The sequence below is a fragment of the Tachyglossus aculeatus genome, chromosome X2 (assembly GCF_015852505.1).
Source record: "Tachyglossus aculeatus isolate mTacAcu1 chromosome X2, mTacAcu1.pri, whole genome shotgun sequence".
Classification (NCBI taxonomy): domain Eukaryota; kingdom Metazoa; phylum Chordata; class Mammalia; order Monotremata; family Tachyglossidae; genus Tachyglossus; species Tachyglossus aculeatus.
Window position 1 is genome coordinate 9,774,881 of NC_052100.1, and position 14,974 is coordinate 9,789,854.

The 14,974-nt window shown below is 47.8% G+C and overlaps 1 protein-coding gene across 1 annotated transcript in view; it reads left to right on the plus strand.

Annotated features, from left to right (window-relative positions):
* CACNA1A (calcium voltage-gated channel subunit alpha1 A) overlaps nt 1-14,974 on the plus strand; it is a 191,293-nt gene that overhangs the window by 78,990 nt on the left and 97,329 nt on the right. The window contains 2 exon segments of the mRNA XM_038771461.1: nt 1,767-1,919; nt 3,892-4,079. Of these exon segments, the coding sequence (XP_038627389.1) occupies nt 1,767-1,919; nt 3,892-4,079 (341 nt within the window).

The window sequence follows — 14,974 nt, forward strand, 5'->3', positions numbered from 1 at the left end:
AGCCCAGCCTGGCCTGGTAGCAGCCACGGCATGGTGGCTGGAGCCCTGCTGAAGCAGATGTGAACAGGGCAACCCAGAAGTGGCCTGGAATTCCCTTCTGGAGTGGTGCCATGCACGCAGAGGTGCCCTGTTGGCCCAGCAGCCCGTGAGGCAACTTCCACATGCCTCAGCAGCCCCAGAAGTGAGTTCCAGGCCACTTCCAGCTTGGCCTGGCCCCTGCCACCGGCACAACAGGGTGTTGCAGACAACTGGGAGGCTGCTTGAGCCTGGCTGGATTGGTTTTGTGCCGACCCAACCTGACCCTGGGGCTTTGGGTCCCATGGGACTCGCAGGCTGAGGCCGGGCCCTTGCAGGCCCTCGCGGGGCTCGACAGTGTGTTATCCGGTTCCACTGGCAGATCTTGCACACAGGCCCACCTGACCACCCCTCCCCACCACTGCATCCATAATCTCCAGCCCCTGGGTTAGAGGCTTGAACTCTTGGTGGGAGCTCCTTGGTTCGGGCGTTTTCAAAGTGCTTGAGCGACTTTGCGGACTTGAAGGGAATCCTTTATGGGTCAGGGCATGGTGTTCGACTTCTTTCTGGCGGCAGAGAAAGGAAAGGACTTTCTGAATCCGAGAAGGGCATGACCTATTTCTGCCCCTTGCAGGGACCGTCTTGGAAATGAAGGCTCTGGAAAATTCCCACTGGCTTGTGTTTTGCCCACCTAGAAGGGGGCTGGCCCAACATTATTTTCGATGGCCTCTTCTTTGGGGCTTTGTCCCGTCCACTCCAGGTGCAGATAGCAGGACTCTCCAGTGTTTGCATCAGCGCCACTTCCTTCAGGAAGATAGCGTTGCTACCCCCCCCCCCGCCAACACACACAAAAAAAACGGGGTGGCGAAGGAGGGGCCTTTTTACAGCCACACCGCAGTAAATGGGACCCGTTGTCAATGGGCTACCCCATTGCCGTATATTCTGCCTGGCTGCTCATCTAGTATTTCCCACTGTCGGACTCCTCTGATCGATTCCTTCACCTCATTGGGGTTTCTTCCTTTGGGCAGTATGTAAACGCCGTAGGCCGCAGGAGGGCCTAATTCCTTCTAATCAAAAAGCCAGACTGGATACTGAATATATAGATCTTGGTAATCTTTCCTCCCAATTGCCAGAACTCTTTTTTGGTGCTTTGCCTCTTAATTCACCTCTAAATTTTTCATCTTTCTGGAACGGAGATGCCCAGGGCTGGATGTCATTCCTAGCCCTGGTTCCTCGGAGCTCTGGAGTGGCATTTGCACTTCTTGGCTTCCGGAAGTGGCAGCTCTGAGGACGGAGCTTCAGATTGTGTTGGCCTTTGCCAGGCCAGGCAAGATGGGACAAATGGGCTCTTCAGCAAGGAGGATCCCTGCAGGAACCCCAAGTGGGACAGACGGTTCCTTTTTCGGTGGCCATTGGAGTCGTCACTTTCCAGTTCCTGCCCTTCTGCCCTCGCTCGAGAGTTTGGACCAAGGAGCTTGTACCAAAGCTACAGTCTTACCATCTCATTCTCACCGAGCTCCGTGCTCCCCTGCCCATCCCCCATACCACCAACCCCAACCCCTCCCTCCTCCCCACCCCCATTTTTTTTCTGCCACCCACGTCTTCCCCTTGGCTTAATTTTGCCTGAAGCCCTGCGAGCCTGCACGGAGGCCCCTGATTTTCTGGTGGCTGCCACCGCTCATCATGGTGAGCTCCTTTCTGATCTGATGTCTAATGGGTTGTGGTGCTTCTCTCTGTCTGTCTCTCCCCAGGTTTACAAGTCGTCCTGAAATCTATCATGAAGGCAATGATACCTCTGCTGCAGATCGGCCTCCTCCTGTTTTTTGCGATCCTTATTTTTGCAATCATAGGGTTAGAATTTTATATGGGAAAATTTCATACCACCTGCTTTGACTTGGTGACAGGTAGGTTTCCCCTCTAAAGCATCTGTCTTTCTTCCTCAGTTCCTGAGGACAGGAGTCTCCCATAGGCAGCAGTGAGGAAGATGTTCTTTTTTTTTTCTTTCTTTCTTTTTTTATTTTTTAAAATCCCAACCGTCTGGGAAGCCAGGGGTAGAGTTTCTCCTTTAGGATGTCCAGTGGAAATAGCAGTAGATGGGTCAAACCCTAGACCCACTAGATCCCACTGTATCCTGAGACAGTGATGGAGGAAGAATAGCCCGAAGAAGGAGCTAGGAGTGTGGCATTCTCTTTCCAGCAATTGTCTGGTTCACCCTTCCTGACTCAGATTTCCCCCTTGCAAATGCATTCCTGGTAAAGGGCTTGGAGATCCCTGGATTAAGAGGTACAGGCCAGGGCAGAGAATTCCCATGGTCAACCCCCCACCCCATCCCCATTTGCAACCAAGACAAAAGTAGAAGTCGATCGCTCCGTTTTCTTCGGTCCTCCTGTTCGGTTTAGGAGCCTTGTTTCATGACTTCCCCTCCGGACCTCAAGGGAGCTCACGGGATGAACCTGGTTCCTCAGGGAGCCCCGGAGGTGCCTTCCAGCCACGATGTTCCTGGCCCTCTAGGCTGAAGCAAAGCTTGAAACCGAAATCACCACACCCCAAGAGAAAAGCCAAGAGTCTGGGCCGAGAGCCACCCCGGCGGGCTCCGGCTGCCTTGGCAAGTCGTGGGTTAGTCTTAGAGAGGAAGGAGGCGGGAACAGACCATTGAGCATAATCACCATTCTTAGAATGGCCAAGTAGAGCTTCTAAGACCTGCCCAATCCAGCGGAGGTGACGCAGTCCGAATCTTCAAGCGACGGCGGCTGTAAGCCGAAAGCAATTCGGTGGTCCGGTAGGGTAGGCTCATTGGAGAGAAGCCTTCCCCCTGATCCTTTCACCTGATCCTTCTTTCTCTTTCTCTCCCGGGCCGGTAGCGTGCACTTGATATGGAATGCCCTAATTATTTCTTTCCCCTGATGAAGAAGGTGCTAATTGAAACAGAGCTATTTCTGCTCCTGGCCACGTCACCCTGGTGGAAACTGGAGGGAGAGATGCAGGGCAGGGCCCAGTGGAAATAGCCGCTGCAATCCGAGCAGCTAGGGGACAGGGCCCTCTTTCTGCAGAGGAAGTGGGAGGTGGACTGGGAGGGGAGCGGTGGACAGAGGGAACATTTTCCATCTAGGAATATGGCTGGAAAATGCCAGATTAATTATTGCCATCCTTAGCTCATAGATGTGTACACACACACACGACACACATGCACGCACGCAGCAGGTTAATGGGAAGACTTAACACAATCCAACAGATTATTGGAACCTTTGCTAAAAAACAAAGCGCAGAGTGCCGCGTGTGTTTGGTGAGAAGAACCGAAGAACAGGAATGCCACCTTAGAATGATGACATTAGCGCCTATCAGGATAACCGACATTTATGACAGGCGACGTCCCCACCTTTTAGAATACATTGTGGAGGTGACAGTCTGATATCTCAGCTTTCCCCAAAGCTGCAACCTCGACTGAAGGTTGATCCCTAAGATCGCAGCATAAACCTCAGTGTGCCATCAGGGTTGATTTGACAAGAATCTAGCCAAACCTCAAGGGTAAGTTTTGTGAGAGGCAGAGCAGGGGGAGAGTGCGTATGCATGCATATGCATACTGTGATCGAGCTGAATCCGTGGGTCTACATTGAACGGAGAGAGCTAACTTTGACTTTTGAATTTCCGGGTCTGTCTGTAGACGTTGTTTGATCTGAGAACCCGCCTCATTTCCTTTTGATAACATTTAAGGTCCTTAACCGGTGCGGGAGGATTGCATTTTCTCTGTCCCCACAGATGTAGCTTTCTCCCAACACCCAGACTTTCCTGCTGGGGAGACGCAAGCCCACCCTGGACCAGTAAGAGGCCTCTTTAGCCACTGTGATCTCCATCCTCTGCCCTTCTCCTCCCTTGCAGGTGATATAAAGTCTGAGGGTCCATGTGGGGTGGACGAACCCGCCCGCATCTGCCCCAATGGGACCAAATGTGACCAATACTGGGAAGGGCCCAACTACGGGATCACACAGTTCGATAACATCCTGTTTGCAGTGCTGACCGTCTTCCAGTGTATCACCATGGAAGGGTGGACTGACCTCCTTTACGATGTAAGTGCCACTTCTTGGTCCAAACTCTACGGCCGGGCAAGAATGAAAGAGAGCAGTAGTAGGGGAGCAGGAAAGCAGCGCCTCCTCCGATGTGGAGGCCGGGACTCCCGGGGAATCTTCCCAGTTGCGTATAACCGTAAGGGACCGTGGGGACTGGGAAATGGGTCTTTGGGTGGGAGTGGGTGTTGGGGAGATAGGGAGAATGGCTCCACGCCTTTCCCCGGAGCTAGAAAGCAATGCCAACCTTAAAAAGAAATTGAGGTGGGGGCAAGTGAGAATTGGAGTCAAATAACAAAATTCAGTACTGGTGTAGGTGATCTTCTCTGTCGTCAGCTGTGTCGTCTCTAGAACACTGGTAACTATAGAACGAGTGGCGGAAAACTTTGGTTGCTGGAGGGAAGAGGTTTTGCGTGCTGGAAAATCCAGATGATCAATTGTCAAGTCGGGACTAGTGGAAAAGCTCTGAGGAGAACAGAGGATGGTCTCATAGTCCGTTAGGGCATGATAAAGGTGTAGAGGATGGGTGGACGGGGAGATTGCCTGGCATTACCTGGGAGATTAGGAGACATTGTCTGTGAAGTATAAGGGGAGGGGAAACCTGTGTTCAGAAATGGAAATGGTGGGCTGTGGCATTTAGACAAATGCTCAAAGGGAAGAAAAATAGAAAAAAAAAATAGTGGGTAACCCTGAGTTTGCCGTAACGGGCCCCTACAAGGGAGGTGGTAAATGGAAGAAACCTAGTGCCCGTAAATGTCATTCCAAGAAGGTTTGTGCTGAGAAATACAAAAACTAGGAAAAATGTAGATAAATATACATATATGTTCATATTTCAACATAACTCTACTGACATTGAGATCCTAGCCCCATATGGCAATATGACTGAAAAGACCTATACAGTTGTCCTTCATATTCAAAGAAAACCCCACTGATGGTGAAATTCATGTGTGTCTGGCTGAAAAGGACCATGCGGGGTCCACAGTCCTGTCCACATAGGCACATAGAAAGGTTATCCTTGGTCGTGATGATGTTTGTAGCGCCTGGTGCTGTTTCTCTCTTTTGTCTCCTCGTCTCTCTTTCCGTCGGGAACTTTTTCCTCAGAGAGAGCCGCTCCCTTCTTGATGGCAGTGCACCATGCAGGGCTGTCCTCATCAATTAACTCCCAGTTTTCAGCAGGGATGCAGCACTATCTGAGATTTTGTTTCACTGTGTTCTTAAAACACTTCCTCTGCCCTCTTTGCCTTGCCGATGCACTTTCCCCTTGCAGTGCACGTTGCTGTTTTCAAGTCTGCCTCTTGGTCTCCCAGCCTCCCTGAAACTTCTTCTCAAGGAGAGCAGTTCCACTCTCAATCCTTGCACGACAGTCTGGTCTTTCTGCAGCAGTTGTCTCGCAACAATCCGCTGCTGAATCTCGTGCTTTGAGATGGTGCTCCATTAGGTCTTGGGGTCACTATTAGGAAGGAACCCAGGTCACGAACCTGCATTGCCTTTGTGCTTCCCCCGAAACAGCAAACTTAGGCTTTCATCTCCTGCCATTTTGTCCCTTCAGCCTCACTTACATTCTGAATTCCTCAATCAGTCAATGGTATCTGAGCACCGACTGTGTGCAGAGCACTGTACTAAGCACTTGGGAGAGTACAATACAATCATTGGTAGACACAATCCTGCCCATGAGGAGCTTACAGTCTAGAAAAGGAGCTTATCGTTTTTCAACTGCAAACTATAGCTCCGATTTTCAAGCCCTCGCCCTGGCCTACATGGTGAGTTAGGATTGTCCCTTAGAGATTTGGTGGCAGTGCCAGAAATTGGATTCCCAGAAGGAAAAATGACAAAGTTGGTAACTCAGACACACCTCTGTGTCTCGCTCAGTGTGTAGATCCTTTGCGTTCCATTTTTATTTTATTAGCTTTTTTTCCCCTGAAAATTATTCTTGCTCCAAACAACAAAAATAGGTGAGTTGATTTGAAAAAAAAATGTGTGCTATTCCTGGGTTCATACTGGAATGGATCTGGGGGCAGAAATAGGGACAGTAGCCCTGGATTTAGAGTTTTTGCACTGTTCTAAGCACTGGGGTAGATACAAGATAATCAGGTTGGGCACAGTACCTGTCTTACATGGACCTCACACCTTTAATCCCCATTTTAAAGATGAGATAACTGAGGCACAGTGAAGTTAAGTGACTTGCCCAAGGTCATGCAGCAGACAAAAGTGACAGAGCTGGGATTAGAACCCAGGTCCTCTGACTCCCAGGCCTGTGCTCTTCCCACTAGGCCATGCTGTTTCTCACCTTCCCTGAATCCCACACCTGGGTCAGAAACTGCCTCCAGACATCTCCTGACTCCCCTCCCAGTTATCTGAAATATTTGGGCATTTGGAATGGAATTAGCCCCAAATGTTTAGGATCCCAAGAGTTTGCTTGATTTGATTAATAGAAAAATTGGGTAAACAATGGGGGAAAAGCTTGGGACTTGGTTTTTTTTTTTTTAAATGAAACCTTGAATTGCAGCGAGGCTCAGTGGGAAAGAGCACGGGCTTTGGAGTCAGGTCATGGGTTCAAATTCCGGCTCCGCCACTTGTCAGCTGTGTGACTTTGGGCAAGTCACTTCACTTCTCTGGGCCTCAGTTCCCTCATCTGTAAAATGGGGATGAAGACTGTGAGCCCCACGTGGGACAACCTCATCACCCTGTATCACCCCAGCACTTAGAACAGTGCTTTGCACATAGTAAGCACTTAATAAATGCCATTATTATTATTGAATTGGGGAAAAATCAAGTAGAATTGAACACAGAGGGCCCTTGATGGGTGTGAGCTTCATCCCATCTCGCTACACTGTAAGCTCCTTGTGGGCAGGGAATGTGTCTACCAACTGTTTTATTGTACTCTTCTAAGAACTTAGTACACTGCCCTGCCCCCAGTAAGTGCTAATAAATATGACTGATGGAGGAGGTCGAGTATAACCAAAGGAGAAGCTTTCTCTGGTGCATCAAATCCAAGGCTGCTGGTTACTAAACCCAGGCAACTACATCATCATCATCATCATCATCATCATCATCATCAATGGTATTTATTGAGTACTTACGGTGTGCAGAGCACTGAACTGAGCACTTGGGAGAGTATGCTACAACAGGGTCGGTAGATATGCTCCCTGGTCCACAGCAAACTGTATGGTTTTGCATCGGTGACTTCTGCTCCTAGCACATTGATTTGTTTCTGCCATGGATCAGGTTTTGGGTGTTGGGAAACCAATCCTAGTGCAGCCATGTGAAAGATCATACTGCAATTGGACAGGAATGTGTGGGGAAGGCTCTGAATGAGAAGAGAAAGAGACTGATTACTTGGCTTCTGAGAGTATTTTGTCCCATAGCCAAGAGCATGCCCTACCAAAGAAGGGCAGGGATTGTCTCTGTTTATTGCTGAATTGTACTTTCCAAGCGCTTGGTATAGTGCCCTGCATACAGTAAGCACTCAGTAAAGACGAATGAATGAATGAAAGAAGTAATGAATGAATTACTGCTGAAATGAGCAGTAATTGTAGTCATAATATTTACTAAGCACCTGCTGGAATAAAACACTGGATTCTGTGCAACATTGACTGTGAGCCCCATGGAGGACAGGGGCTGGGTCCAATCTAATTATCTCACATGTATCCCGGCACTTAGCACATAGGAAACACTTAATAAATGCCATAATTATTAGTATTATTAACTAGGCTTCTGCAGAATCCAGAAATAAACCCTTTCCTTGAAGCTCACCAGAAAAAGAAAGAATAGAAAACCTTTATCAGGTCTTTCTCCCCTTTCTACTTCCTTCGGCCACACCCATATGCATGGATAAGACCTCACCATCAGCAGCATTATCTTCAAATATAGTCAATCAGATCTATTGAGTGCTTACTGTTTGCGAGCACTGTACTAAGTGCTTGGGAGAGTGCACTGTAACAGACACAGTCCCTGCCCACAACGAGTTTACAGACTAGAGGCGAGCTTACAGTCTAGTTGTATGGATGCTCAGATGAAAGAGCAGGGTCAAAAACCCAGGGCTGTCAATGGGGTACATGTATGTAGATGTTGGTGAAAAAATGTGGGACTGAAGGATCCTTTCTTTTCGTGTCTAATTTCCAGGTCTTTATGACACATCTTCAGTCTTTCTGAGAAACTGTCCCCCTGCTTGTCTCAAGATTTCACCCGGCGTACCCCCCCCCCCCCCCCCACTCCCAGACACATTCAACCTAATAATAATAATTGTGTTCTTTGTTAAGCACTTATTGTGTGCTAAGCAATCTATTAAGCACTGGGGTAGATACAAGATGGGTCGATACAAGGTAAGCAGGTTGTAAACAATCCTTGTCCCAGATGGGGCTCACAGTTTAATGGGGAGGAAGAACAGGTAGCTTACCCCCTTTTTACAGATAAGGAAACTGAGGCACCAAGAAGTTCAGGGATTTGCCCAAGGTCAAACAGCAGGCAACTGGCAGAGCCGGAATTATCTCGGATCTCCTGGCGCCCGGTCCTATGCTCTTTCCACAAGGCCACACTGCTTCTCAGCCTCCCCTCGATCTACCTCATATGCAGTCCTTCCTCACAAGGTGGGATTTGCGTGGTTTAGTGGAAAGAGTCAGAGGACGTGGGTTCTAATCCCTGCTCCGCCACTTGGCTGTTGTGTGACCTTGGGAAAGCCACTTCTCTGTGCCTCAGTTACCTCATCTGTAAAATGGGGATTAAGACTGTGAGCCCCACATGGGTCAACCTGATTACCTTGTATCTACCCCAGAGCTTAGAACAATGCTTGGCACATAGTAAGCACTTAACAAATACCACTATTATTGTTATTACTATTAAGGTGACTCCCTGGAGTTTTCACCTCGTCAGGAAATACAACAAAATACAACTCAGTGATGGCAGAAACTTCCCTCTGCTGGGACAACTGCCTTAATGGCCACTACCCTACAGTACTCTGAAATATCCTTGGTTGAAAGCTTCTGCTCTAAGGGTTCCATGAAGCTTTGGGGGATTGACCCTCTCCCCCCCCCCCCCACCACCCCCCACCACACCCATCCACCAGCAAAATCTGTTTACTCTGGGAATAAATTCCCAAACAGTTCTACACACCAGTTAACACATCATTAGGTTGTAAATTCTTCGTGTACAGGGAACATGTATTTTGCTTTTGGTTTTTGTTGGGGTTTTTTATGGTATTTGTTAAGCGCTTTCTATGTGTCAAGCACTATTCTGGGCACTGGGGTAGATACATGATAATCACGTTGGACACAGTCCCTGACCCACGTGGGGCTCACAGTCCAAGACAGAGGGAGGGGGATTTAATCCCTATTGTAATAATAATAACAGTGATGGTATTTGTTAAGCACATACTATGTGCCATGCACTGTTCTAAGCACTGGGGTAGATACAAGGTAAGCAGGTTGTCCCACGTGGGCTCTCAGTCTTAATCCCCATTTTGCAGATGAGGTAACTGAGGCACAGAGAAGTTAAGTGACTTGCCCAAAGTCACACAACAGCCAAGTGGCAGGGCCGGGATTAGAACCCACAACCTCTGACTCCCAAGCCTATGCTCTTTCCACTAAGCCACGCTGCTTCTCTGAGGTAACTGAGGGACGGAGAAGTGAAGTGACTTGCCTGAGGTCACACAGCAGACAAGTGATGGAACCGGGATTAGAACACAGGTCCTCCAACTCCCAGACCAAAGCTCTTTCCACCAGGCCACACCGCTTCCCAATCTCTTTCTCAATTGCGTGGTACAGTGTGTTGCACACAGTAGGTGCTCAATAAATACCACTATTACTAGAGCATAGGAACATACCTAATGCCAAACTGGGTTAGACCAATGTGCTCCATCTACCCCAGTATCCTGTATCCGACAGCAGCTTCAAAGAACTCTGGGAGGCACAGTGTGATAGCCATCCTTTTTGCTAGCCAATCTTATGGTTTAGGGGTTTATCTTCTAGTTCCCCACCTTTTTCCTCTAGACATCCACTAGGCACCTACAGTGCCTGCATTTATCCAAACCATTCTTGAACCTATGGAACAGGGAGTAAGATTTCCTGAAGCGAAATGCACTTAGCGAGAGATAGATGACCATTTCTCAAGTTGATACCGATCGCGAAAAACACAGAATTGTCTTCCTCAGCTACCGTTAGTGCAGAAGCTACTGCCAGAACAGCTTCTTCCTGGATCTCTCTGCTTCATCGGCTCTATTAATTTCTGCTGAAAATAGCTCTCCTTTCCACTGCCTAGACCTCTGGATTCCTTTCCTCTTTCATGATCATTTAGTTCCGCAACTGTCTGATTTAACCTTGTAAGGCATTTAAGGGATGGGCAATTTGATAAAGCTTTCTTTGCAGTCTAAAGAAGCCAAATAGGAATTTTGCCCCACCGGGCCTTCCTTGTTCCTGCTTCCTCTCTCTCCTTGGAGACAGAGTGGTATCTGTGGACCAGGAATCGTTTTCAGAGGGCCAGGGAGTTTCTATCATGCCTGAGCCAGAGGTGTCCATTATGCAAAACCAGGGCTGGTGGAGACTGAACCTTCTGTGGAAGCTCATTTTGAGCAGGGATTGTCACTCTTTATTGTCATAGCATACTTTCCCAAGCGCTTCGTACAGTGCTCTGCACCCAGTAAGCGCTTAATAAATATGACCGAATGAATGAATGGAAGTAAAGAATCACCTGCCTTAAAGATCTCTTTCCTGGCCTTTTCCCTGAGGTGGGGGTATGACATTACTTTCTCCATTTTGGAGTCCTTAGCATCATCCTCTGTCACAAAATTTATTTGGGGTGTTCTACACAGAACCCAGCTCAGGCCTTCCCTTATAGCCAAGCTTGGGAAGAGTAATAATAATAATAATAATAATGGCACTTATTAAGTGCTTACTACTACTAATAATAATGGCATTTGTTAAGCACGTTCTATATGCAAAGCACTGTTCTAAGTGCTGGGGGGATACAAGGGGATCAGGCTGTCCCACGTGAGGCTCACAGTCTTAATCCCCATTTTACAGATGAGGTAACTGAGGCTCAGAGAAGTTAAGTGACTTGCCCAATGTCACACAGCAGACATGTGGCGGAGTTGGGATTCGAACCCATGACCTCTGACTCCAAAGCCTGTGCTCTTTCCACTGAGCCACACAGCTTCTCTGTGTGCAAAGCACTGTTCTAAGCGCTGAGTACCAACCCGTACCAATGTATTATCCCCCCAGCCCAGCACCACCCCCACCCCAGTATTTCCATTTGAACCCAAAACTTGGCCCAAGCACTCATATGCTGTAGGAACCTTGAGCCCCTTATTGTGAAGTACTACTACTAATAATAATGTATTCGTTAAGCACTTACTATGTGCCAGGCAGTGTACTAAGCAAATCAGGTTGGGCACAGTCCCTATCCCACGAAGGGCATAGTCTCAATCCCCATTTTACAGATGAGGTAACCGAGGCCCAGAGAAGTGAAGTGACTTACCTAAGATCACACAGCAGGCAAGTGGAGGAGCTGAGAGTTGAACCCATGACCTTCTGACTCCGAGGCTCATGCTCTATACACTACACGACGCTGCTTTTCTAATTAGAAGTAGAAGTCACAACCCGGCTGTGAAGCCCTGGCCCTGAAGCAAAGGGTGGGAGGGGTTTTGAGCGACCCCTTCCTATTCCCCAGCCCCTTAGCAACTGCAAGGTGAATGTCCGTCTTCTCTCCTTGTCTGACTGCCCTTGCCAGACCCCAGAGACCTGGGCTGGGTATAGCCAGCATTATTGATGTGTCAGGTGGCAACCCTTCCAAGAAACCACCACGGAGGAACTGTGTCCACCTACCACTCTACCCTCCTCTCCCAAGTGCTCAGTACAGGGAGAGGACAGTAGAGAAGTACTACTACTATAACTAGTGCTACTACTAATACTCCTACTGTACTCCTTCTACAAACCAGCCTGCACACATCACTCCTCTAATGCCCACTTTCTCACTGTTCCTCAAGCTCATCTATCTCTCCATGGATCTCTCGCCCACATCCAGCCTCTGACCTGGAGCACCTTCCCTCTTCATATCTGATGGATAATTACCCTCCCCTCCTTCAAAGCCTAGGCTCATCTCCTCCAAGAGGCCTTCCCTGACTAAGCCCTCCTTTCCTCTTCCCCCATTCTCTTCTGCGTTGCCTTGACTTGCTCCCTTTAATAATAATAATAATAATAATAATAATAATAATGGCACATAGTATGCACTTAACAGATACCACAATTATTACTATTTTTATTAGGGAAGCATTCTATGAATAAGGAATCGCCTTGCATTGACTCCCCCAGATCATAATTATTCTCGAGCTGTGTCCTTATCACAAGTCATGAAGTTAGAGGTTTCTACCCAAAATGAATTGGTAAGGGATAGTGAAGGGCCTAGAAAAGCCGGGGTCCCCATTTCACAGGATCCCCCCTCACTGCATGTGCACCCAGTTAGCATCTTGCTGTTGACCAAGCTCCTCGGAGAAAGGGGTGAGAAGTGGCATGCTCACCCCCTACAAAGCAGGCTGAGGCATACAGATAGGAATTGGGTGGGTGAATTTGGAACTGCCCCTTTGAAGGTTTTGCTCACGCTTCAAGGTAAACAGAAAATGCTGAGCTCCTGCAACTGTGACCAAAAGGACTTTAAAATGGGAAGAAAAAAAGGAATTTCAGCTTTTGGAGGCAGTTTAGTAAAACCACTTAGAAACGTGCAGAAGCTTTGCCCGATGAGCTTTATCCATGTATATCTTCCCTATGTAGACTATCTAATGTGTACAGTATTAAACACCCCCTGAATAGGGAATCCCTGCCCTGCATCCATCAGTCAACCAGTGGTATTTATTGAACTATTTATTTATTTATTTTATTTGTACATATTTATTCTATTTATTTTATTTTGTTAATATGTTTTATTTTGTTCTCTGTCTCCCCCTTCTAGACTGTGAGCCCACTGTTGGGTAGGGACTGTCTCTATATGCTGCCAACTTGTACTTCCCAAGCGCTTAGTACAGTGCACTGCTCACAGTAAGCGCTCAATAAATATGATTGAATGAATGAATGAATGAACACTTTGTGCAGAGCTCTGTATTGGGAGAGTTAATGCACTACATTGGGTAGACACCTCTAAGAGCTTACAATTTAAGACAGGTAACGTGATACAAAGAGATAGGTTGAAAGGTAGAAAAGTCACTGAGGACATACAACAAGGGGTCTCTACGAAGAGAAACGAGAGAGGTTTGGGGTAGAGTGTATGAAGGAGGAGAGGAAGAAGGGAAAAAACAGAAAAAAACAGGTTTTGCATGGCAGTTTTACTCCCAAAGTGCTTTTGCATTACTTAATAATAATTATGGTATTTGTTAAGCACTTCCTATGTGCCAGGCACTATTCTAAGCGCTGGGGTAGATGCAAGCAAATTGGGTTGGATACAGTCCCTGTCCCACATGGGGCACGATCACAGTCTTCATCCCCGTTTTACAGATGAGGTAACTGAGGCCCAGAGAAGTGAAGCGATTTGCCCAAGGTCACACAGCAGACAAGTGGCAGCGGCAGGATTAGAACCCATGACCTCGTGACTCCCAGGCCCGTGCTGTAGCCACTAAGCCATGCTGTTTCTGGACACTTAACCTATTCACGTCCTCACAACGACCCTGTGAGGTATGGAACAGCAGGCAGAGAGAGGGTAAATGACCTGCCCAAAGTCACACAGCAGGCAAAAGCCCAAGGTGAAGCTAGTGCCAGGATCCTCGTACACCCAGACCCAGGCCCTTTCCCCCCACCCGTGGCTGACAACCACCTCCTTTATTTTGATAAAGCATTGGTTTAATTTGTCTATTTTATAGGTATATGCACAGAAATTAAATATGAGATTTGCTCCCACTCTCCCAGTAGAGGAACAGCAGACTCTAGTGGACAGAGCTCTGGAATCAAAAGATCTTCACTTCGCTGTGCCTCAGTTACCTCCCCTGTAAAACAGGGGTTGAGACTGTGAGCCCTCCGTGGGACAGGGACTGTGTCCAACCTGATTTGTTTGTATCCACCCCAGTGCTTAGTACGGTGCCTGGCACATAGTAAGCTCTTAACAAATGCTGTAATTATTATTATTATTTGGCTTCCCTTCCCAGCTGCACTGGGCCTCAGTTTCTCCATCCATCAACTGAGGACTGCAATACTTTCCCCTGTCTTACTGATAAGGAATTTTGGAAGACCAATTGAGATAATCTCACTCCCATAGCTTCAACTACCAACTCTACATGGATGATTCCCAAATGTACCTCAGTGGCCCTGACCCCTCTTCTCTTCTGCGATCTCACATTTCCTCCTCTGGCCTCTGGGACACCTTCACATGGATTTCCCACCGGAACCTTAACCTTGGAGTATCTACAACTCAGCTTCCCTCTGGCATAGTGGATAGAGCACAGGCCTGGGAGTCAGAAGGTCATGGGTTCTAATCCCACTTCTGCCACTTGTCTGCTGTGTGACCTTGGGCAAGCCAATTCAATTCTGTGGGCCTCAGTTACCTCATCTGTAAAATGGGGATGAAGACTGTGATCATGCCCCATATGGGAGAGGGACTGTATCCAACCTGATTTGCTTGTATCCACCCCAGTGCTTAGTACAGTGCCTAGTACATAGTATGCACTTAACAAATATCATCATTATTATTATTATTATTATTATCCACACCTCCCCTTCCCTGCATCCTTTGACTCTTCCCTCCCTTTCAAACCCCATGTTCAGTCTGTCGCTAAATCCTGTCAAGTTTTTCCTCCACAGTATTTCCAGGACCTGCCCCTTTCTCTCCATCCAAACATCCACTACATTGGTCCAAGCATTTGTCATATCCCGGCTTGACTACTGCACCAGCCTCTTTTCTGGCCTACCTGTCTCCAGCCCATACTTCAT